The following is a 24,966-nucleotide window of genomic DNA, read 5'->3' on the forward strand; positions in this document are numbered from 1 at the left end:
AGTAGGAGCATCTGAAGAGGAGAGCTGCAAGCACCGATTCCAGAAAGGTTGATGTAACCTCCACTCCCAGAGCAGGATTCCTCCTGCAACAGCTTTATACCAAGACTGAGCAAGAACCATGCTATGAACCGAGTGACAACTCTTACTGTAGAGAAGGTCAGGGAAGAGTCATTCACATCCTCCAATATCTGTCCAGAGATAGGCAGAGAACAGCAAAGGCCCCACGTTCTCTCTTTGCTGAGCCATCTCTTGCTAGCAAAGCAAAATAGCTTTTCATAGCAGAGCCTCACTTATGCCACCTCCTTTTCACAGCAAGCTTCAGGTTCTGCAGAGCCTGCTGAACAGCACTTGCCCCATGTGGGCTGGCCAAACCACTTGGCTCCCAGTTCATCACTCCTGTGCCAGACTGAAGCATCATTTGTCTCACTAACCAGAACCTGGCATCTTGGAGTGAGCAAATATCTCTGCTGGTACTCAGGGATTGTTAGAGTTTAAGTTTTCTTTAAATTAGTACAGCTCCTTTCGGGATAGAAGCTCTGTTTTAGCTGGGGAGCTCAGGGCTGTGGGCAAGTTAAATCTGCTCAGCTGATTTGGCAGCCACAGCTCCAATGTACTGGATATCTCCATTTTTCTAGGAAGCTCGAACCCAATAAATAGTCTTCAAGATCATCTTGTGTCCCTTATAACTGAAGCATCCTACTGAAAAGGAAGCTTGTCCCAGTGTGAAGTCTTTCTGCAATGAAGAACACAAGGTAAGCAGCCTCCAAGCCAAAAAGGACCTTCTTTCATCAGGGCACCAGTTACATCAGACTGCCAAGCAAGCTGCAGGAGATAATGCAGACACAACACGCCTGCCAGCAAGGAAAGGAGATTCATAGGTCACACACAGCCAAGAGACTGGCAGCAGAAACCCCTTTAGCCTGGATTTCTGGTCTACCTATAAGATATATAACTGTGACCCAATGTCATGGTGGGTTGTTTGCAAAATGGGAAAGTTACATGATTCCATCCCTCTGATTTCTCGTCAGATCAGGTAAATCTTTCATCTTTTACTGAAGATTCTCAGAGAGCAACACTTTCGAATTTCAACCCAGTATTTTGTGCTCTCACTCAAGCTGCTTTAAGGAATAAGTCCAGCTGGACACTGTGTGCCCTTGGCTCATCTGTACAAGACTTCTTCCTTAAAAACAACTTTTGATAGTTTGGAACAACATATGTTTGACATGAAATCAATGCTAGTATCTGAGAGCCAGAAACCAAGAATAAATATAAGCAGGCTCTAACTGACCAGACCAATTTCAAGGGTAAGAAAAGTAGTATGGCAAACTATCCTCAAACTAGTGCAAAAAAGGAAGTCATGTTGCCTATTTGTATTCCACAGCACAAACTCTACAGTAAGAGATTTTTTTTTTTTTCTTCTCAAAACTCCTGAGGTAGGAGCAAGGGGAGATGTAAAATCAGGTAAGGTTTTGACTTCTTATCATTTTGGAGAAAAGTCTGAACACATGCCTATGTAGCAAATGCATAAAGAACCATAATATAAAAGACAACCTCTCTTATTTTTTTAAAACTGTTTTTCTTAAAGCTTCATGATCGCCAGTGCTGATTATTGCAATATATTTTCAGACATGGTGATTGGCAGAGTTTCCAGTAATAAGTATTGTTTTATGAAAAAAACCACGCATCTATAATGAGATCTTATCTAAACTTTTCCATTAGAACATATGACAGAAAATGACTTTTCAATAAGACAGCAAACCCCTGCATGCCGGTGAGGTCAGGGGGAGGGGAAAATCCGTTCAGGTTTGCCAGAACAGCTAAAACCCAAGAATGTTTCAGCTTAAAAGTAAGGGTGGGTAGGAATCAGTTTTTCTGGTACCACAAGACTTATCTTTTTCTTATTCTTTTCCTCACGCATACATTCACACCAAATTTAAAACTTCAACCAATACGCACAACTTCAGTTCACAACCAGTGGAGGAAAAACAGGCACTTAACTTGTTTGGGTTTACCATGAGGAAACACAAATCACTTAAAACAGCGCTCAACTTTCCTCCACTCCTCTACTATATTCAAACAACTTCCTAATGAAGCCTAAATGAGTTTTTCTTATCCAGTGGGGTGAGGAGAAAGTTATGCTCAGAAGGGCTTAGGAAGCCAAAGAGCAGGAGAGGTGGAAGGGGCGGTGTGTGCCGGCCCCACACGCGGAGCCGCGGCACAGCGAGGCGCGGAGACACAGGTGCTCTCGTGGAGGAGGCGAGCGAGGCCTCATCTGCGCTCAAGCCAGCCATGAAATGACTGTGGAGCTTCCTGCTCTGATCATCGCAGCCCCGACACGGACACGCTTGCGACGGCCTCGGCTCACTTACCCTTAAAGCTCAAGGCAGCTTCCTGCTCCCAAGCTCCCTGCTCTCTGCCAAGCGGTCTGCTTTGGGGTTTTCAAGCTAAGAGCTTTAGAAACACATCAGCCATTTGTCCCTAAGCAACCGAGATCCTGAATGAAGCCTCTGCCCTCCATCTGCAGAAGCAGGGCATGTTTGGCTGCAAGTAGGCACCAGAGTGAGAAACAAAACCTGCCTGTCAGGCCAGAAAGGACAGGTCCATGCCCATATGCAGGGAAAGACAGCCAAGATCTCCTTAAACAGCTGATCGGACAAGACACAATGATGTTTATTGAAGACCACTTCCCACACAGCTCCTGAACCATCCTTGTATGATAAAACACAGATTTGCAACACAAGTATCAATAATCTTCGGTATCAAAATCTGTAGTCACAGGCTGCGCAGCAAGGCAACCCAAGAGCTGGGGAATTCAAGTGGTGACTGAGATTAGCCAAATGAAGATAGGAAAAGGATTAGGGAAAACAGGCAGAAGACATAGGAAAAGGATGAGGCAGGAAGAAACAATTATTTTGATTCATGCCAATATATTATAAAAAAAAGTACAGAAAATGGAAGACATAAAGGATCAGACTGGCAAGTAAGTGGAAGAAGGCCCTTCTGACAGACATCTCAATCTCACTTCTGATATTGCAGAATTTGGTTAATAGCACCTCCACACTCAAGCTTGTCCACCACTGTCACATTCGCCATACTTCTTTCCTGGCCGCTTTTACCCAAATGGCCTAATGGAGGCAATTAAATGTCAGCACATCAGATCTGCAAAATACTCAATTTGGGACCAAATATGACAAAAATACAAAGTAACTACAGAGCCATTTGTTAGGTACAGAAGCACATTCCTCTGCTGTCCCTTGTCTTCAGGCACACACGACCTTGCTGATTCATCGCTCCTTTGGTCCAAGGACAAGTTTCACCAAATCGGTTGCTTGCCAAGTTTTGGGGCTGCAAGCGCTGTCAGTCCCTTCAGGACCCATATCACTGGCCTCAGCGCTGGGGCTAGAAAGACAACACAGTTCTGAGCACCATCGGGGTCTCACAGCAAGGGCAAACCCATTACATCACTGCATCCTTAGCCCTTGTTCAGTCTTCCTGGATGTGCAAACAGGTCCCCATGCAAAGCGCAGGTGCAAAACAAGACAGCTGCACCAGGAAAGAAAGACCAAGCACAGCAAAAGTAGTAGTTTCTGCTCAGCTCGGTCTATAATTGCTTCCTCTGACCAGCTAATTTCTGAATCTCTGTTCCTTTTTTCTTTCTTTCTTGGGGGTAGGAGGCAGGGGGAAGGAAGGGGGAGAAGCACAGATGACCACTAGACTTTTTTCTCCCTGAAGGAAACAAGCTGTTGGGTTCCAGTTTGCAAGTCCCTATGCAGCCCCCACATTCATAAATCTCTGGGACTATCAATCACCTCGGTACAGATCTCTCTCCTCAAAGGAAATGGGCTCTCTCTCTTCATTAGCTGCCTGTGTCTACCAACCATAGCAGGGCCTCATTTCAAGTCCTCTTTGATGGACGGCTAGATTGAGAGGACCATGTACCTCAGTCTCAAAGGAGACAGGGCAAATATTTACTAATTAGACAGGGCAATGCACATTAAAGGCTGGATTTAATACCTGCCCCAAAATTAGCCCTCTCTCTGAAGTGCCAGGATGCTTGCAAAGCATGAGTACCAGTTTAATCCCACACGCATGCACGTGCAGAGATGGTGAACGCAGCCTCATAAACCCACACCTCCTCTTCGTATCCAGGGGCCTGCAACTGTTGCACTCCCTGCAGGTAAGGGTGGAAAGGCAGAAGAGGCCTTGAAGATCCTAGATAAGGAACGGTGCAGGACACAGCAATAACGAAGCCTGGAGAAGATGGACTTCCCAACCTGCCTTTCAGTCTGGAACAGTCTCACACAGCTCTGCAAGGAGACCAGAGGCAACAGGACCAAGAAAGGGTCCAAGCCATACACCTGCATCCACTTCCAGTGCCTGACTCCCAACAGATAGTCATGACCCCACTTACCCTGGGAATGCTGAGGCTTGGATGGGAGGCTCTCTGGGATGCTACATTTTAAAGAACACCAGGCAGACTCACAGATGCTGAAAAGGAGACTTTCCCATTCTTCAGAGGAAACAGTCTCCCTTGAAGCCTGCTTGTCTTCTGTTCGTGATTCAGGCTTGAAGATATTCCTGGGGACAACACCCTGCTCCATGCCACGCACAGAGAGAACAGAGGTCCCTCATGCTTGGACTCCAGCACATTTTGGTTTTGGTCCTGAGCATATTTGCGTGTGTAGGCTTAAATACCTCCACCAAAGGGGATGCTAAACCAGTGGCTGGAGTGCACACAAAGTGGACATGAGGAAAACTGGTTTGCAAATGCAACTGCTTCCAGCTTGTCTGCTTCAGGTTCAACTCCTGCAGGTTCTTCAGCTGAGAGGTCATAAGCAGTACATCTGAATTAGCAAATACTTCTGTACTCAGAGCTATGGGCAGACAGTGCACATCCACAGGACTTCAAGCCCTAGAACACCAATGGTCTAACCTTACAAGCTTTTATTTACAATGACAGGCTGCTCCACAAGTACAGAGTATACCCTGTGCTAGGGTTTTACATGGATTTAAGCAAGACCTCATCTCTCAAAGTCTACAGGTTTACAAACTTTTGCACCTAGGCAAATATTAATTCATTGCTCAATAGGAACCTAAGAAAATACCAAAAACTCAGTGGCAAGGTTAAGTTAGAGATTTACATTTACCAATTCTATAAATTCATACCTCATCCTGTGAATGCAGATCACAGACTCTGTCCAGGGTGAGCATCATGGCTGCTACAAACACTTCTCCCAGTCCACAGGAAAACACCTTCTGTGCAGAAGGACCTTTCCCTTCCCTCAGCAGCTTCTTAAGGCCCATATTCCTCTACTCACATAGACGCTTTCCTGATCTGGAACAGGATACATCGCAAGCCGTACCTGAAGCACATCTGCCTTTTTTCTCCTTCTTTCCCTCCTTCAGTGTTGACCGAAAATAGTTTAATTCCTATTTGGAACAGAAACTGTTAACTCTTACTCCTAACCCAGATGAGTTATTTCTGCTGCCCATCCACACATAAAAACATACATATGTACAGAACCTTCTTACACCTGTTTCCTAAGTTGCCACAAGCTACCTGTAGCACAAAGGAGCTAGTGGAACCAAAAGACCTTTTCTTGCTGGGACTTTGCTATTGCCCTCCCAGGGACATCACAAAGTTCCTGTTGGATACAACAGCTCTAATCAGAGGCAGGATCAGACAGACATGTCTTGAACAAGTGCTCTGCACATCACATACTTGACACGCAGCTTAAGGCAGGCTTGAACTGATTCCACTGATCTTTGTTATAAAATATTTAACACTACACCTTACACAAACCATGCATACTGAATACGGACTGTAAAATTGGTTCAGCAAGGACTAGTCCCGAAAAGTTGTCAACAGCTCCAGTTTCCTCTAGATTTTTCAGTTTTCTTCAGAAAAAAAAAAAAAGGCAGGATGAACACCCAACTTTACATACAGAGTCATCACCTCCTGTTCTGCTATCATTCTTCTCCCTGCAGCAGACCGAAACCTCCACTCCGATAATTTCGGTCCCTTTCCAGTTCTCTGCTAAACAAATTTTTACTTTTAGAAGTACTGGGGGCAGGAGGGAATCCCCTGAAGAGGCCCAGTGCTTCCCTCCTTGTAATAAAACCCTGTAATGGAATGCCCTGCACTCCAATTAGGAAGAAATGCTAATTTTCTCCAGTTGAGCACCCCCTCTAGATGTATCTAATTTGTTTCACTGCTTTCATCTCTCCCCTCCATCGCATTTTCATTTAAAGGTTATGATCTGTTTGTGCCCTTCATGCCGCGCCCTGACAAGACACCCCTATGAGAGGTTGCAGGGGCCACATAGCCCTTCCTAACCCCCTTCCCAAACAAAAAACGAAGCTTTTTTTTCCCTCCACTGCCTCTTTAAGAGATGCAGAAAGATGAAGAGGAGGGGCAGGGAACTGGGAAGACAATAATTAAAAACAAAACCTAAGCCCCCTTGCCAGTAGGGTTGTTGGTTAGGTTTCCAACAAAAAGCTAAAGACCTTTGCACCTTGACAAACACTGTTACAAGCAGTGCCTAGGGGGAAGCTTTACTGCTACTGCAGATCTGTTTTAGGAACAGCTGCCATGCAAGAATACTCTTTTGCAAAAGGTTAAGATTTGGTTGGGTTTATGCTCCTTGCAGGGTCAAGGAATTGCATCCTCTCTCAGGCACTAGAGAGATACCCTGGTGTAAAGGAGAAGCAAGCCAGCTCAGCCAGGAGAGAGCCCCAGAACAGCACTTTCCATGCCACTCTGATGGGTTATGCCCTGTGTTTTGGTATGCTCCTTTGAGAGAGCAGGGGCTTAAGCTGGACAGGGTGGACCAGCTCTGTGGTAGCTCTTTGTAGTAGCTGTAACTTTGGGCTGTCCTGGTTCTGGCTGGGGACAGGCATGTGAATCCTCCTGGGAGGACCAATCTGGAGTGCATGCCTGCAAAAGAGCTTTTTGCAAAGGCTATAGCCATAGCACATTGAGACATCCAGATCGCCATGCTGGTACCACACCACATCCCCTTACACAACTTAAGGGCATTTTCAACCAAAACAAAGAAACAAAACAAAACATAAAAACCCTAGCTGTCATCCTGCCTCCAATTTCTCCAACACAGGCTCTTTGCATCCTGCCTCTTGATCCCCCTCCCTTGCTCACTGGCCTCAAGGGTTAGGCTACAGCTGCAACAAAACTTAGAGCCAGCAGTAACTGGGAAGCAATGGGATGCTGTACTCTGGAGTAAAATAGCATCTCTGGAGCTGAACTCAGGGTCTCCCCACATGCACACACACACTGCTCCTAGGACAAGCTGCTCACATGTGGCTTTTGTGCAGCCTCTGCCACCTTCTGCAGCAATTCTCTCCTTCAGAGGTATCTCTCCTTCATGGCAGCTGGAAAGGAAGCCCCTGATCTACAGTCTCTACATACAGGTTTCACCACACATCTCTTGTCAACAACCTACAAGCTAGAACAGGCCAAAGAGCTTCTTAGAGGCAACGCAGTCAAACAGACCCAGTCTGAGATGGAAGAGGAGCTCCTCCATTCCCAGCATTTGCAACAACCTGTTCTCCTGGGCAAAGGAGAGGAGCAGCTGAGCACACTGCATGGGCTCAGGGCTGATCAGTCACTTCTTGGACAATAAGATGGAACTGCAAGAGCACTCCAAGAACATTTCCTATTACTAACAGGCACTGTGCTAATACTGCCCAAGACAGCCAGCTCCCTCAGCCATTTCCTGCAGCAGCCACTGAAGCCCCTCGCTCAGAGAGCTATGTGTTCCCTTACAAGCTATTTCCTCTGTATATCTCCAATCCCTCCAAAGGCGTCTGCAGCAAGTTCTGATGATTTCCCCCTCATGTCCCCTCCACAGCCTTGTAACTGGACTTTCTGGGACCACAGACAGGGAGCGGGTAGGAGGCACACAAAGATTTACTTTTGGAGATGCCACCCGTGCCCTTTCCTCCTCCAGGTCCCTTCTCTCTCTGGTCCATGTGAACAAACCCCGAGTGAGAAAGACCGTCCAGAGAAGGCCTGCATCTGGGCCAGTCGCCTTTCATCCAGAAGATGCCTGTTCCCGTTGGAAAAATGCAAGCATTGTGTGAAAACATTTTAATATATTCATGCACATTCCTATAGCTCGCAGGAGCCCAGCACCCTCCCCTTGCTGCCTTCCCAATGATTTTCAGCAGCGACGACGCACTGGGAATGCCACCTGTTTTCTCGAATGCCCGCGAGTATGTAAATTGTGGGAATATGCAGGCCAAGCGCTGTGGTTTTATTGTGCTGCAGAAAAGATTTTACTAATTACTTGCCTAAACTCCAAAGCAGCGCGCGTGGTTTTCTACAAAGGGGGAGAGCGAGGAAGGTGGGGGTGGCGGGGAAGGAGGAGGGGGTGAAAAAGAGGGAGAGAAAGAGAGAGTAAAGAGAAAGAGGGAGAAGGAGACGGAGCGCAAGGGATGCATTTCAAAGTTTCTCTAGCAATTGGATTTGGGGGGGGAAGCTAGGCCCAATGTGAAATCATAGAGGTCAAAGGTGGGTCTCCCTCCCTTGTGAGAAAGTGGTGAATCAGGACGGTTTATCAAACGATCATTTTCTTTTGAAACTGGGAGGCAGCGGCTGGGACAATTCTGCAGATGTGCTTGATGAGTTCGGGACAAAAATGGGCCGCCTCCTCCCCCCCCGCCCCCCCTTTAAGGTCTCCCATCAGGGGTTGCTTCTCCCTCCACTGCTTCCAAGACCCTCCCCTCCCTTCTTCAGTGGTCAGCTGAGACCCCCACCCACTGCTCGCCTTTGTATTCCTGGCCTTTGGACACACTGACAGGGCCCTTTATGAGACCCCAATCAAGACCCCCATGTCACAGGTACCTAGTAGAGATACCAGACCCTTTTCAAATGAGGAACAACAAGGAAAATATGCTGGCCCATTGTCCCAGCACGGCACCAAGGGAGATGAAAGGGCCAGGCTGCTCCCTCTCCACAGCCCGCCTGCCAATCAACCCCAGTTATTAAGGTCACGATGTGGAAATTCTTTTGACCTGCACCTAATCAAAGATGCGCCAAGGCCTTTTGAGACAACACGGGGGAAGGTGGGAGGGCAGGCAGCCCCCCAGCCTCCCCACCCATAAATAGAGCAGAGCTTCCAAAGGGAATTTAGGAGGCGTTAGCCCAGTTAGTGCCAAGGCACATCTGCCCTGGACTCCATGCAGGCATCCAGGCTCCACAGAGCTGAGATTAAAAGTCTTCCTCAAAAGTTACGGACTGAGCAACACCAGAAGTGTTAAGAGCCCCGGGTGACAAGCACTAAGCAGCTTCTTTCCATTCCCCACAGTTTTAGTTTTTCCATACTCTGGGTTTTGCAAATGGTGTTCAGCCCCATGTGACTCTGGGCTCTGAAGAGGAGCTTGTTGGTCATAAGCCTACAATTTTCCAAAAGCTGAAGCACCTGGAAGAAAGATGGATGCTAATGGTGTGCAACAGACATCTTGAACCCCTTTGCATTATAGATGGTGAAGATACCAAGATGACAATGATGGCAACAGCTCTTGCTAAAGAAAGCCCTCTCAAGAGAGGATTTAGGATGCACCTGCAGTGATACTGGCCAGAGTAATCGGATTACCACAAAGTCATAGAGTGTGGGTCAGATGGAAATCCAAGAAGTATGTTCCACTACTAAGCTCCAGAGCACTTGGAATATGGACAACAGAATCACCTGCCCCTGAAAAGCCATAGTGTATCACTCACCGACCAAGAGTTCACACAAATAGGCCAAAAACTCACTCTGTAACAAAAAGCATTCAGTCTGTATAGGAAGCATCCACCAGTGCATTATTTTGAATGAGATCCTGCAGAACGGCCACATACTGCAAAGCAGAACCATCACCACCCATGCTGGACCACTTGAGCGAAAGGCAGGCAGAAGCTGCTCTTCCCTCATGCAGCATATCCAGCAGCATGCGGGAAATACCCTCCCCAATCCCAGTGCCAGCTTGCTGCTCTCACACAGCAGGATTCCTTTGAAGACTATCCAGATCAAGCCATCAGGGAAAGGCAAGCTGGCTAGGGGCAGTGGAAGAAGGAAGACATGAGGAGTAAGGAAGTCACGACAACAGTACTGCAGGTGTCACTATGCTGAACACTTTGCTCACATGCCTGAATTTTCCTCCAACTTCTGTTTGTTTTTAAGCTCATGGAAAAAAAACAATTCACTTTCATTCAGAGCCCCCCAACTCCTTCCAGAGGGCCTACAGAAAACAAGCTGTGGCAAATAGGAAGGAGATGATTCCAGAAGAGCTTTGGGGCAGACTGCGTTTTCACATGTATTTACATAACTCATTACCAATAAATTCTAACCCAGAAGTTAGCTAGAAGGTTCCTCTAATAGCCTCCTTGTTCCCTGTCTCCTTGCTGAAGTAGGTGAAAAGGCCTTTTCCTAGACATTAAACTAACTAGCTCCTATACTATAAATTACTTAGCCTAAACCAGGCCATATACTGCTATAGCTATCATAAACCAAGATCAAAACTGACACTGCCAGTCAGCTGTCTCCTTCACAAGATCCAGTGCTCTGAGCAGACAGGACTTCAGGGCTGTAGCACAGAAAAGGGTGATGACGTTCTTCCTTCAAGGCAATATCCTCCATCATCTCCCTCCTTTCAAATGCCAATGCAGGCTAAGGAAGAGCCTCCAGCTGTCCTAAGAGTGAATCAACACTCCCTAGGGCTAGGCTAGGGCTAGAGGCTAGGCTGCTAACTTAGGACACTGCAGCTCCACTTCCTACCCCAAGGCAGGAGCTCCATCCTCTGAACGACACCCCCAGGCACATCTTGGAGAACTCACAGCAGAAGTGGAGGCTGGTTAGAGGCATCCACACCTGGGGCTCTCACCTTGCAAGGAAGGTCTATTCCCCTCTGTGCCTCCCCGCCTCCAAAAGGAGCCCTTTGAAAAGCAGGGGAGGGAACAGCCACCACTAATTGTAGGAGTTGAAACCTGGCATAGTTCTGTCCATGCACCTCTGCAGACAGATGATTCTCTTTGAACCTCTGGCACAGCTTGTCAGGTTGCTGCCCTCCCCAGAGAAGATGAGAAAAAAAATAGAGCGATGATTACACAGACTTCCAAACTGGAGAAAGAGCGAGAGGGAACACGAACAGCCTCCATGTGTCAGGCTATGAAAGGGCAGCGACTCTGAAAAACAAACCCTTAATTTAAATGTTAATGAAAGTGCTGAAGAGACATCAGAGGCTTTAGTTGCTCTGCTAGGAGCAGAATCACCAGGTCTAGAATTTATGACCCCCTTCACCTCCCCTCTCCCCTTCTCTGCTCCATCAGCCAGAAAAGTTAGAGAGAGAAAAAAAAGAAAGAAAGAAAAAAAACACTAACTTTAACATTAACTCCACACTTCCACCCTGGGATGCAATTGCTAAATTATCTGTCGGCAGAACACTGATCAAAGGTGGAAAAACAAAGGCATGCTGCACAGCCGAGCAAAGGTAAACAGCAGCCAAGGTCTGGTGAAGTTACCTTCTCCCCCTGCAAGTTTAAAAAGCAAAGAAAAAATGATCATGAACTGGAAATAGAAACCTCAAGGCACGAGGCTGCCAGCCCCCTCCTCGACTAAGTTTCTTCTGCCACATCGATTAAGCAAATGCAGCTTCTCCGTGCAAACCAAGCAGCACAAGAAAGATGCTTTCCCCAAGCTTCCCAAGGCAGCCTTTCCCTCAAGCAAGGGGAAAGATGAGAAAAATTGCAGGGGATAAGTAAAACCCTCAATATGCAACAAGGCTCCACTAGATTAGAAACAGATGTCTGGGATCTCATTCAGTTAGCTACTGCCTACCAAATCCTCAGCCCACCTGCCCACAACCACTAGCAACCCAATTCACAGGGCTATAGAGAATGTATATATATCATGCAGCTATAAAAAGATATAAACATTAGAGTCTTGCCCCAAAGTGACAAGAAGGGAGCACTCCATTAGTCACAAAGTATGACGGGCAAAGGGAAGAAACTGGAGAGCTGCACAGTTTGTGAACCTACAGCAGCACTCGCACGTGTGCTTGTTCCTAGGGAGAAGACACGTTTGCCCATGGGAAGATGACACAGGAGAATCACTGCCACGCAATTAAGGCAACAAAACTTTTTTTTTTTTTTTCCTCCCAGCATCAAGGGAGCAGTCAGGGCACATGGGTAAGACCCAGGTGTCATTTTAGCTCCAGAGAGCAGCGAGTCGGACGTGACTATTGCACACATGGACAAAACGGCATCCAGAGCCTCTCTGAAGGCAGTGAGGGGTGGCAGTTAACACCACCTCTAACTCCGCAAATCCGCCCTGGGATCTCGCATGCGAGCAGGGCTCTTCCTGCCCCTACTGCAGGAACAGCTGCAGGTCAGAATCGCCTCTCAATTACTCAAACCAACCAGGCTCCGCAGAGGTCCCAAAGGACGGCAGAGCTATTGCTGCCTGCTATTGTGCTGGCAATGCACAAACCAGAATAAAACCCCGTTCCTTCTCCCGTGTCCTAGCAGACGCGGAGAGGTTAAGTGTACAAAGCTGGGTCAGAACAGAACACTGCCACAGCCAAGAGCTCATTTTCATGTGCAGGAGGGGATGTCTGCTGGTGAAAGGGCAGCAACAAGTCGGCAGAGTGGGCAAGGAGGGAATATTACCATGATCTTTAACTGCTGCATGTCATGGTTCCAAAATGTACAGTTAAAATTACTGCAGAGTTGCTCCAACTCTAATGAGTTGCTTTGCCTTAATGCAGTCTACAACATCAGACCTTTTTTTTTGTGTGAAAATGAAACAAACAGCCACTAAAAACAGTCTAGCAATCTTCAAAATTAATCATTTTGATTATTCCCAGTGGGAGGAAAGGGAAAAAAAGCCCATACAGTCACAGTACATGTCTATAACTTTCCTCCTTCCTTCCTCTCCCCAGCATGTTTTGCCTATATTTTACATTTTGCCTGAAGTTGTGCACAGAGATAGAGGTCTCCCAGATATTACCCTCCCATAATCTTCCATGGAAGTGGTAACTAAGTTCACAGAGCTCCAGACTAGCAGCTAAAGAGACAGGAGTTGGGTCTCAACCATCACACTGGCATAAAAGGAAGAGATGAAACAAACTTGGCTTTTGAAATTCCACTGCTCATTTTCCACTAAAACATTTGCCACAGCACTACTAGTACTTGGTACAAACTTTCCTCCTCTATGGAACAAAGTTGAATTTCAGCTCAGTGACATTTGCAAGCAGGAACAGAGGCCACACACCCCAGCAAGCCAGGTGACACAGTTGTGTGAGTCCCAAAGATGTCCCTTCCCACCAAAAGCATCTCTGCCACAATAGGGCACATTATGGTTGTCCGGTATTTCCCAAGCTCACACCCACAGCTTAAATTTGGACACATTTTTGATCCAGCACCACAGAATTTCTAAATCCAAGATAAATAACAAACTCAACATCAAAGTCTGCTTTTATTCGCCCTCCCTCAACTTTACCAGCTTTTCTATGATCAGAAAAATAAATGCATTGCAACTAAGTTTCTCCTAAATAAAGGGGCATTTCAGTAGCACGCCATATATCATAACCCTTATATTTCTGCAGTCATAAATGCCAAGTAATTAGACTCCATTTTCTCCATAAACCTATCCCTCAAATTAAACGATGTACAGTGGTCACTTTTCTTCCCTGGCTACTGCCACCTCAGGGAATCACAAAGCATGAAGGTGCCACTATTCCACCAGAAAAGCCTGGGTTTGCCTCACTTTGCACATTTGAATTGGTCCACTGCACTCAGACTTGCCCTGGTCCCTGGGCACACATAAGTCACTGCAGTAAGCACCAGCAAATGAAAGTTTAACATCTGTATGACGCAGAGTTCAAAAGGCAAGTGAACTTGGGGGGAAGGGGATTACAAACAGCTAAGAAACATGGTTTAGGGTTCGCAGCCATCCTGCAAATACAGCATTTTCCTAATCTTTGCAGAAGGATAACTTTGGAGATCAGCAAAAGTTGCCAAGGCAAGCAGAGGCACCCCATTTTAAGGATACTCTCAAGACTCTTCTCTAGTCCCCAAAATGTCAAGTTGTACTATCCCAAATGATATCATTGATCAGCAGAAGCATGCAGGAAATCTACTGAAATCCCAGGAAGGTCACAGGGCCCTTGTCATCCTCTCTGCCCGACAGGACACTGCTAGGGAGCCCCAAGACAATGAAGCTCTGAGTGCACTTCTGTACGGCATCTCTTCAACTACAGAAGGGCCTTGTTAAGGGACCTGATTCTGCACCAAGTCTACACCAGCAGCACCACCCATTCCTAGGGGAGGGCTCTCACCCTACACCAGCAAAAGAGAAAGGAGAATCAGGAGGGCACATCAAATGTTTAGGAGGAAGGGGAGGTTACGGGCTACATTCAGCCTCCCAGAGGAACAGATGTACCAAACTCTGGCTAGAAAGATGGAGGCTGCAAGACAGGGAAAGCTTCACGCACAAGTGCACAGGGAACATATACTGGTGAAATACAGACTCCTGCAAGTAAAGCATAAGCCATGGAGCTCCTCAAAGCAGACCCTGCTAGAAACCAGATATTAGCTTTTTGATACCCACCCTCATTAGACAGCAAGCAATAAAACCTATTAGTGAAAAATTCATCTCCCCTGCCCCTTGCCCCAGCCCTCCCCCACCACATGCCCTCCTGCTCTGATCCTCTCTCTCCTCTAGGATGGCTGTGATTTGTTCTGAGAAGCGACAGGTTTATAGGTTAGCCGACACCTTCTCTCTGTGGAATTTTAATTAACTTCTCCCATCGTCAATATGTTAAGGAGCAGGGTTCCCATTATACGAGGTCAGCAGCGTGTTTCAGGCCCTGCTATATCAGCCGTCAAATTGAAGAATTAATGACGTGGCTAATTGGCTCTAATTCTCCACCCCCCAAAAAAACATTGAGGGTGGGGGGCTGTAGGGCTGGTGGGAGAGGCTGGTACAGTCTGCAGCCTCAAAAGAAAATGAGTGCACGATTTAAGCCCACTTGTTCATGGGGTAGCTGGTCCATAGCCTCCCATTCATCACCCTGCAGGGAGGAAAAGAGGGGTGGGGAGAGACAGTGGGTAAATATTGTGACAGAGAGCGTGCACACGTGTGCGCGGCGGGGACAGGAACGCTGTCCTGACAAGAGGCCACCTCAGTAGGTCATCACTTAGGAGCAGGAAGCAGCTCGCTGCTGGGCTCTTCCAGTCACGGCATGAGATCCAGGGCTAGTCTAGTGGGAAAAGGGCCCTTGCAGCATAGAAGGCAGCAAAGAACTTCCTTCTAACTTCCTGCAGCAGCATTAACACACATGGCACTACTCCAGAAACACTATCTGCCTCAAACACCAGGAGCAGCCAGTGCGTCATTCCCCTGATAATGCCCTTAGCTCCAAACCACTAAGTTTCTGCCACTTCGAAACAAGCTCAGAAATCTTAAAAGCATGAAATTACGGGAAATGTTTTGGTACGGTAAAAGCCTAAAATTTATTAGTTGCAGATAGGACATGAGCAGCAGCAACAGCTTTTCTTCTTCTTTCCCTTGAGGATGTTGAGGATCTGTCTTGCAGAGAACCAGGTAAAAACTGCACCAAAGAGATCTTGCTGGCCAGTGTAAGATTTCAAGAGAAAGAATTTAAATGCCTCAAGTTTTCACTTTCTCAAGAACTGGGATACTTTAGTAAACTGCTTGGAAGATACCAGTATAGGCATCACCCACGCATTCCATGCTGAAGCTGCAGTTGTAGCATTACAACTGTAACAGCAGCACAGAGCTACAGGCAGAAGAGCCTGGAAAACCATATCCCTGAACTACACTCCCACCTTCCCTATTCAACTTCAAAGAAAACTGACCTTTCATCATTGCTCACAGGTCCAGGCAAAAAGTACGGATCTTTCTGCTTGGTACCTCTACTGCCAGAGTTCAGTATAAACTGGCATCTTGTCAGTGTAGAAAACCTCAAGATCATCTGGCTCACTGCTCCTAACTAGCAAGATACAGTAGGGTAGAATTGACTATCCAAGGGAAAGCAAGCAGATGCCGCCTGAAGCAGTAACAGGAATGCTGAGGCCATTTGCACAGCCTTTTTATGAAGGGACTACTCTACTGTACTGTACTCCATTCACTCTACTGTGAATGGAGAACACATCCGTTTTCCCAAGTTCCTGATGTAGTCCAAAGCACTTGGTCAGCCTCCACCTAGCTCAGGTGCTTGAGGTATCACAGTAATGCCTCAAGGAGATCTGAAGATCTATTTTGTATCCAACTCTTATTTCTCTCTATCGGAAATTGGGAATAAAGAGATCTCAGTTACCTTAATAATGGGCTGATAGCAATGGACCACACTCGATCCTCTGTCTGCACTGTGTGTAGACACTGCCCAACTCTGCCTGCGGACAGGGACCAAACCTGGAGAGAGAGAGATGCATGTTATGCCAGGTCACACAGAAGGCAGGACACACACAGCTAACAAGCTGCCACAACTGCCACGCTCCCCCTCCCAGAGATCCCCAACCAAATTCCCGTTATTTATTTTTGAGAAGTGGAACCATCTGTTGATTACAGCCAGAAATAAGCCTTTACCTAACTTTAAGTGCCCATGTCAGTTTATCATGATGACCTTCCATCCCACTTGACCAAGGGAACAGAGAGAGCACCCCAATACACCACACGTCTCTGGGGGCAACACTCAGCACAGATTTCTCATGTTCTGCAGTTAAAGGAACAAGCAGCAAGATTTGATCAAATCTCTGCTGTTCTGAAAGAGGTCTGGAAGGCTTAGCACCACCCTGAAAATATTTTTACTCATAATACATTGAAAATTAATTGTCTGGTGTCCTGCTTGTGTGAAGGCATCCCTTTCAGACCAGGTTTCTTAAACATGCCACAGGCTATTTTCAGAGCAGCCCCTCTTGCCCACTGACAGTCTTAGAAACCCCCTTCAGTGCACACATCCCCCTGCACTGCTTCACCCCCCATCACCTTTGACTCTTGGTCTTTATAAAGCCCCCCAGCTTCTCCCTGGGGCCCCTGCTTAGGGCCCTCACTTATCCAGCATTGCCCCAGCTCATAGGAGCTGGACACCCCATTCCTTTGCAACCTGTCCCCAGTGTTTCACTTGAAGACTTCAAAGCTGGGAGTGCCCTATTTGTTTGTTTGTTGATAATGCCCAGGATTGCAGGCTATTCTTGTCAGCGGGGAATTTAGCACCTAGTGTCAGCAAAAGCAGCAGAAAAGCTTAACTCTTTTAAGGCATCCCTATCTCCTACAGGTTAAAAATATTGCTCAGAGCACACTATCTGGTGCCTATCACACAGGAATGTACATTAGCAGCTCTTCAGGGCTTAGCCCTAATCAACACTCAGCAGAGCCCTCAATAGCTTAGACACTTAGAGCCCCTTTAAAAGGCTGGTAGGGATTCCCTTCCACCTTCAAGAGCCTCATTCATGCAAACAAGGCAACCCACAAAGCAATGATAAAAATAAAAGGTGAACATCCCTAGAGGCTGTGCTGCACAGAGCATTGGGTGGGCAAGATCTCACACCAGTTGCAGCAAAAACAGCCTTAATTCTTTTCTGGCCTTAAGGAATTTGTTCTCAAGGTCAGGAAAGGTCCAGGGGAAGCAGCAAGAAGGCAAGCTCCCAAAGAGCCGGTGCAGAGCAGAGAAGAGCAGCCTTGTTTATGTGCCAGCCAAAGCAGCATCCAGACTTTGCTCCCAGAAGACAAGTAGCATCCCAAGCAGTGCTCTTTCCACCTGAACATAGCTCTGCTTGGGAATATCTCCCGCAGGAGCACACCCACCCAGAGAGACGGAGCAGGGCACTGCTGCTCAGCAGCCTGTCAGGTGGCTACCCACCCCCTTCCTACAAAACTTCAGAAGAGGCATTAAAGTCTCTCTGCCCTGGCCTCCCTTACTAGTAACCAGGAATAGTAATTTCTCTTTTTGCCTCCACTAACTCTGTGGCACCTATCAGGACATGGAAAGTACACCAGGAATCTGTCCTGAGCAACAGTCAAAGCTTTCAATATAGAGCGTGAAACTAACAGTTGTAAAGATACTACAGGTACTGCATCATGCAAGCAGGAGGAGCATGGAGCAGCTGCACAGAGTTTCTCAAACTACTGAAACACAGCTGGGAACCAGCTCAGAACAACTCTCCAGGTCCACAGGAACATGGTGCTGTCAACCACATCCAAAGGATAACAGTAAGAAGAAGAATAATAGTAATAATAAAAATATTAACAAGGCTCCACCTCAAAAGGTAACCACCAAAAATCATACCTCCGTGATACCAATTAGAAAGGAGAAAAATGGAAGCTGGTGGTGCCCACAGTCTACCTTCAGTCCTGGAAACAAGGACATGTTTGAGATACATAGGACAACTTTCTAACTAACTGGCATGAATCTCCACTCTTTTGTTAGATGAATGCATAGTGAAAGCAGCAAAGCATTCTTCTATGTTTCCAGCTCAAACCAGCAGCTCATACTTCAAAGTACTGCCAAACCTCTTTCTTAAAAGTCTGACACAGCAACCATCTTTTCAGAGACATGAGCTTACACCAAGATAGGCAGTGCTCCTCCTGCAGATACACAAGCTGGGGATTCCAAGAGTTCTGCTGACGCTTAAACATTCACAGCATGAGACCTCCACGGTCACCTCTGGGAGCACCTGCAGCAGCTGGATCAGCACTGCTCACCTTGGCTGTTCTGTCCCGGGAGCCGCTCACAATGAGGCCGCCTTGAAAGTCCACACAGTTCACCTCCTGTTCGTGCGCAGGAAACTTGACACTGTAGGAGCCATGAATCTTGTGAAGGACAATATTTCCATCCCTGAAAAACAAATCTTGAGGTGGGAAACTTGTTTCAAATCCCCTGGCTGGCCAAGCACCTTCCATTCGCGTTTGAGAATGCCATAGTGGCCATTAAAAAGCCATGACTAATCTCTCAGGAGAGCTGAAATTCAAGGAACATTATTAACCCTCCACTCCCCACGTTCACTTAAAACCCGACTTCTGGCCATTAGAAGCCTGATCTGCTACACACAACAGCTTTTGCTGGCCACCATTTCACCTAGGAAAGATGGGTTTAGGTTAAGCTACACAAAGCAGCAGAGCAGCCATTCCTCCTCCTATTGCTTTGATTCCTGAAATCTAGAATCTGTCCAGATGCTGGTTGGCTGGAGTGAGTGGACAAGCAAGCAGCTAGCTCCCACCATGTCTAAACCTCATCTTTTCATTCATTCTAGAGCAGCTGCGTGGAGGATTGTGTTTTGAAGTAATTACAAAGAAACTTAGACTCCTCTTCAATCAGTACATTATATTTACTGCAAATATTAAATGCACATCTTCATTGCCACCTGGATTTCAGCTGTGGGTTGGCAGCGGAGAAGGGTGGTTGGGTGTTTATTTTATTTATTTTTTTTTAAAAAAACAGGGGAGAGTCAAGACATCCAGTGCAGACAAATATGCTTCTCCCAATTCTGTGCTCAAGTGTTGTGTATAGTAACTAAAACTTTATAAACAGCTATGTTTTATCCTTTAATTGAAAAGCCTGGTTGAATGCAAAATTAATTGGAAAAGTGTTTGTGCACTCGAAAGCTTGGCAGTTTTCCCCTTTTCCACAATTATATCCATAGGTCTAATAAAGATACACTTGTCTCCAGAAAGCTTTATGCATAGCTGCAGTCCCAGTTAACTAGCAGTTCTGACTATCAGAGTACAGCCTAGCTACCCTGACTACAAGAGGGAAAGAAATGAGCCTTGCAGATCAGTCAGGATTGTGTGGCATCCATCTACACAATTTTAAAAAAGAAAAGGGCAGTTCATACTGCCAACAGCGTGAGAGTCAGCCCCCCCCCATCACTTTAACAAAGCTTTTTTCAAGACAGAACCAGATCATGCACAACGATGCTCTACGGCAGGACTGACCTCTGATCTGGTCTGAAATTGCACAAAACCTTCCCAACTTCATCGCCCTGCTCCCAGGGCTCTCATACACCAAACTTACCCCCCTCCACTGACGACGTGGGAGTTGACAAGAACAAAGCGACACACGTCCTCCTGGTGGCCCGAGAAGATGGCCTGAGGGTGACGCTGCAAACCCGCCGTGTCCGCACAGAGCCGGTAGGCCTCGATGTTCTCAGCTTGAGAAAGGTACAAGTACTCGCCATCCAGCTCCATCCAGGGCATCAGGCTGCAGACACACAGCAGGTTAAACAGGGGAGAGAAAAAAAATAAAAAAGGAAAAACAAAATTAAGAATAATAAAAAAAAGAAATTAAATACATATTCATAGCAACAACAACAAAAACATTTACTCAAAAAAGGCAGTGGAATTGGAACTGCTGCTCACATGCAGAAGCAGGGCTTAATATAGCAGCAGGGCTAAGAAATGAAGTTTTTCCAGAGCACATCGCATTGCTGGCATTTTTCTAAGAGTTGAAGAAAAAGACAAGCATGGAATCTCTGAAAGAGAAGATGGCCAAGAGTCTAATGTGTTTAGATAGGAAATACTTAAGGCCCCTGACCCCTCTTGATGAGCCCTGCACTTTTTAAGCAACTAGACTATCAGGCATTCGGGAGCTATGCCGAGCATTTCTAACAGAGCCTTCAACATGAGGCTTTGTGTGAACACTAACAGTCCTCATCTGCACTTAATTTGCTGATGTCCTGCAGAGAACATAAAGCTGCTGCTCTTTCACATCTGAGCAGAGGAGCAGGTCACATCAAGCACAGATCTTCCTACAGACAGGAGGAAAGAAATCCTGCATACTTTGTACCCTCACGTGTGAGGCAGTAGGGTGAGAAGCAGCAGGGGCTGGAAGGCCTTCAAGAACTTTGTTATCCTCCTATAGATGAGGTTTTTCTTACAGTCACATCCCTTCCACTTCTGAGCCCAAAGAGGCAGAAGAGCAGTATCTCTTCATCTCCATCGCTCATCCTTCAGAGGAGATCGTGCATCCTTCTGTCCCTTGCTATGTGTGGGAGAGCAGCAATCTCCCTAGGACGGGCCAGGCACAAACGTCATGGCCCTCTTAAAGAGCAGTTTCAAAGTACTTTGAAGATACAAGTTATAAGTGAAAAAGGTTTGTTTTGTTGTTGTTTGTTTTTTAAATAAACAAATAAAAACACACACACTCCCTGGAAAAATGAGGAGGAAAAAAAAGAGAAAACACTTGAGCAATAATTAAGCACAACATCAATATCTTTTTCTTTTTTTAATATATATTATTATTCTTGAAATAAACCCAAAACATAGAAGACAGAACTCCTGACTACGATGTGAATTTGGGCTGTGAGCTCTTCCTCTCTGCCTTTGCGTAGCCACCAGAGAATCAACAACTAGACCTTCTGGATAGGGCAAGACAAGCCACGAAGAGACATTGGGCTCCTGTTTACAGGGTACACAGGCACAGAACAGTCTCCACTCTGCACTGACTCCCATGCAAACATTGAGCAAAACCAAAGCTTTTCCGTAGAACAACTTTTCAGCTTGCAGGCTATTAAGAAACAAGCTGCTTTGAAAACAGGGCCTTCTCATTTTTTGCAGCTCATTCAATCTCAGAAGTCATGATTTTCTGTGTCAATAGAGCCGTCACACAGCCATACCGCAAAGCATCGCAACAAGGGCCTAGGAGCAAGGAAGAGGACAAAGTAGCTTATTAGACATTAGATATGTGCTTGTATCTATCTCTAACAACAGGTTTTTAGTCATAAGGACTAAACAGTTGAGTGCAGGTTATAGTGTTCATTTGGGATTTGGTCATATGCATGGAAAAATGAGAGACATCTTTACGGCAGCAGCTTTGACTTAAGGCAGCCTTTGATTTCCTCTTCCTTCCTCCACTCCCACACAGAGCTCTAAAACCAAGTGAATATCCAGCTTCCTTAGACTATAGCCAGTTTCTGACATTATCCTGCTGCAATTTAGCTTTTATCTTTTTTTCTTCTCCTATAGCTTTTTCATAAGGAGAAGTTATAAATTTGAAAGCAGGATAAATTAAATTAGGGCATGCAGTTTGGATCCAACCTTGCATTTTCACTTGAAAAGCTGGTTTAGTAATGACCTCCACATCTACTGAGCCCTTCTTCACAGATGGTCTCAAGCACTCTACACGCAAGTATACAACCTGCACCACGAACCACTCTCTTCACAACAGCTCTGCTTTAGACAAGCAGCGGCACATTAGCTACCACCTCAATCTACACAGCACCAAAAGGCAAAAAGACACAAAAGCTTGGTAGGAGGCCTCTGTTCTTCAGAAAGTAAACTATATTCCTTCTCATTTTCCCCTCTGTCTAATGATGGAGAGGCTGAAGCTTTAGATATACTTCTCAGACATTAAGCCCCTTTACTTTGAAAAGTGAGTACACCTTTGCAAGCAAGATTTTGACAGCAACAATCTCCTTTAATTAGCGTCAAACATACATTTTGTGAGTAGAGCAAGGGAGCATAAGGTAGAATAGCAACTAACATGTTAGATTTGTATGTCCGAATCTAGTGACAGAGGAAAGCATGTGAGAAAACAAGCATTTTGCAGAAATGCAAAGAACAGAAGTCCTAAAGAACATATGGGGTCAAGGCATGCTAACTGCAAGAACAGGACAGAAATTTGTCCTTTCTGTCTGAAAGAAGTAGAGATTTCTAAATCCAACATCTCATTTCAGGACACAGATGCAAACGCAAGGTCCCTTAGCAGCTGACACAGAGCAAAGTAGAAAAGAAAGGAGCCACTTGCTTGTGTTTCCATTTCAGCAGTATCTCCCTTCGGCAGCGTCCGTGCCTCCAGTTCCGAGAGACTTTCACCCTTTCTTTCACTGGAACGCCAACTGCTCTGCAAAGAAACAGAAATGAGATGAGCAACGGGGCCTGATATCATGTGGAGAACAAACAAGTTGCTCACAGGTATATTCTCACTCTGGAGAGGCACTTGGGCACAAGGGCACTTAGAAAAGTTGATGAGATGGGAACACTGAGCACTAAATTGATGAACACTTGATGATGAACAACACTTGATGAACACTCAGCAACAAAGCAAGCCCACCCCAATGATTGCTGTAGTAAAAGCTTTAGATTCCCACCCCAATGATTGCTGTAGTAAAAGCTTTAGATTCAACCAAGAATTAATCTTGTATGCTGAGTGCAGTACAGGTTCAAACAAAATGTAATCAAAGCAAGAAGATATTAAAAAATGAATAAAGAAAGAAAGAAACAAAGCATGACCCTTAAAACAGAGGCTAAAGAAAGGCCAGTTAGAGCTGAACTGGAAGTCAGAAGAAAATGTCTAGCCAGCACTAGCAACGAAACCTCTCCAGGCCCTCACTGGCCTGACAATGACATAACCAGATACAGTTACTAGAAATCAAGATCGACCCAGACTAAAAATAAAATGTATTGGAGGGCTACACAGACAAACACTCTCACACAGAAGTAGAGCAGACCATCCCTTACCTTAACTCAAAGGACAGAATTCCACTGCACTGCTGGAAATGTCTCTACTTACAGTCAAAGTTACTAAAGGACTGACTGCAGTTCATACCCAGCTGCTCAGATACAAAAAGTTATTTGGAGACCCATTGGTTCAAGCACACAAAAACACCATTTACCTCCTTGAGTAAACCAACAGCACACAAAGCAGCCAGGCAGGGTTTGCCAAAGGGACCTATGCAGCGAGACAGGCCAAGATCAACACAGCTCCAAAGACGACTACAGGCAGGTACCACCCCTGCAGCCCATGTCTCGAGTGCCAAAATGGCTATTTTATTAAGTCACCCAATTCAAGCATCTGTTCAATATCTAATTTCCTTCTATGATACAAGATTGAGCAAAGAAAGGAGGAAAAAGAAAAGACACCTCAACCTCTCCTCTTCTCATATGCTAAGCTTAAGTATTCAGGACCTTAGTGGAGCCGCAGGTAGAAAGGATCAGAGCAGTACAAACACAAGGAGTTTTCAACTTATCTTTTGCAACTGGGGATTCTGAAACATCTTAATCCACCAAAATCTTTCCTTTTCTATGCATTTCTCAATGGCAAATAGTTCCCAGCCACATTGGATGAAAGGAAGATCAGGGACCGCTGCCCACACCAGGATGAGTTCCCTCCTCCCATTCCCATAATGCCCCCAAAACACTTCCCAAAAGTGACATTTTTTGGGTGCTCTATCATTTTTAAAACAAAGATTAGCTCCCTGTAAATAAACATCTCCTATGGCTGTTAATGCGTGTAGGAATCTCTAACCTAGCCCTAGGGCCTGGCCAGATTCTCATTTTCCCAGCCTTTCCTTCATAGCCTCAGGCTCCTTTTTCTCCGCTCACCCTTCCCGTCCCTTTTCTATGCTTTCCGGCACTTAGTCACCATTATAATTTGACTGCATTCCTGGGCATGTGACCCATTTTAAACAAAAACAGCAAGAACACACAGAAAAGCTTTTTGTCCCCTAGAAACCTGTGCAACTATAAGTTTATGATCAGTACAGTCATGCCAGACAAAGCTTGGAGCTTCATAAATTCACGTTTATTTCTCATAACCCTTAAGAAAAAACTATATCTCTAGAGTTAACCTAGGCTGCAAGAAGAGGAATTCCACTTTTAAGAGAGCACTTGCTGGAGTCTGTGGGGCCAGATACTGTTGGAGATGAGGAATGTGCAGCACTGAAAAGCCAGGTCAGGTCCAGCAGCCACCTCACTGCTTATTACTCTCACAGACAGAGCTCAGGCTCTCCGCCTACATTCGATTCCATTCATTATTCCAAGACACTTCTCACCCCTCAGCTAAAATCTGTATGTGGGGAGAACTTAAGCCACCAGCTTTCAGTGATGGAAAATGCACTCATGCCCCAACCCCCCAACACGTACAGGCCCACGCAGATGTCCTGAGCTCAACAGGCACACCTTAAGACTAAATATAATCTCCAAGGCTCTCAAAAAGGTGAATTCAAGGGCA

At 46.0% G+C, this 24,966-nt stretch overlaps 1 protein-coding gene across 1 annotated transcript in view; it reads right to left on the bottom strand.

Moving 5' to 3' along the window:
* The window catches only part of FBXW4 (F-box and WD repeat domain containing 4), a 57,511-nt gene that overhangs the window by 24,067 nt on the left and 8,478 nt on the right, over positions 1 to 24,966 (bottom strand). Inside the window, 4 exon segments of the mRNA XM_088528683.1 lie at positions 16,339 to 16,433; positions 18,723 to 18,855; positions 20,032 to 20,217; positions 22,762 to 22,857. Coding sequence (XP_088384809.1) covers positions 16,339 to 16,433; positions 18,723 to 18,855; positions 20,032 to 20,217; positions 22,762 to 22,857 — 510 coding nt within the window.

The sequence above is a fragment of the Tinamus guttatus genome, unplaced genomic scaffold (genome assembly GCF_059628265.1).
Source record: "Tinamus guttatus ecotype Peru unplaced genomic scaffold, ASM5962826v1 Tinamus_guttatus_pri_ptg000314l, whole genome shotgun sequence".
Taxonomy (NCBI): Eukaryota; Metazoa; Chordata; class Aves; order Tinamiformes; family Tinamidae; genus Tinamus; species Tinamus guttatus.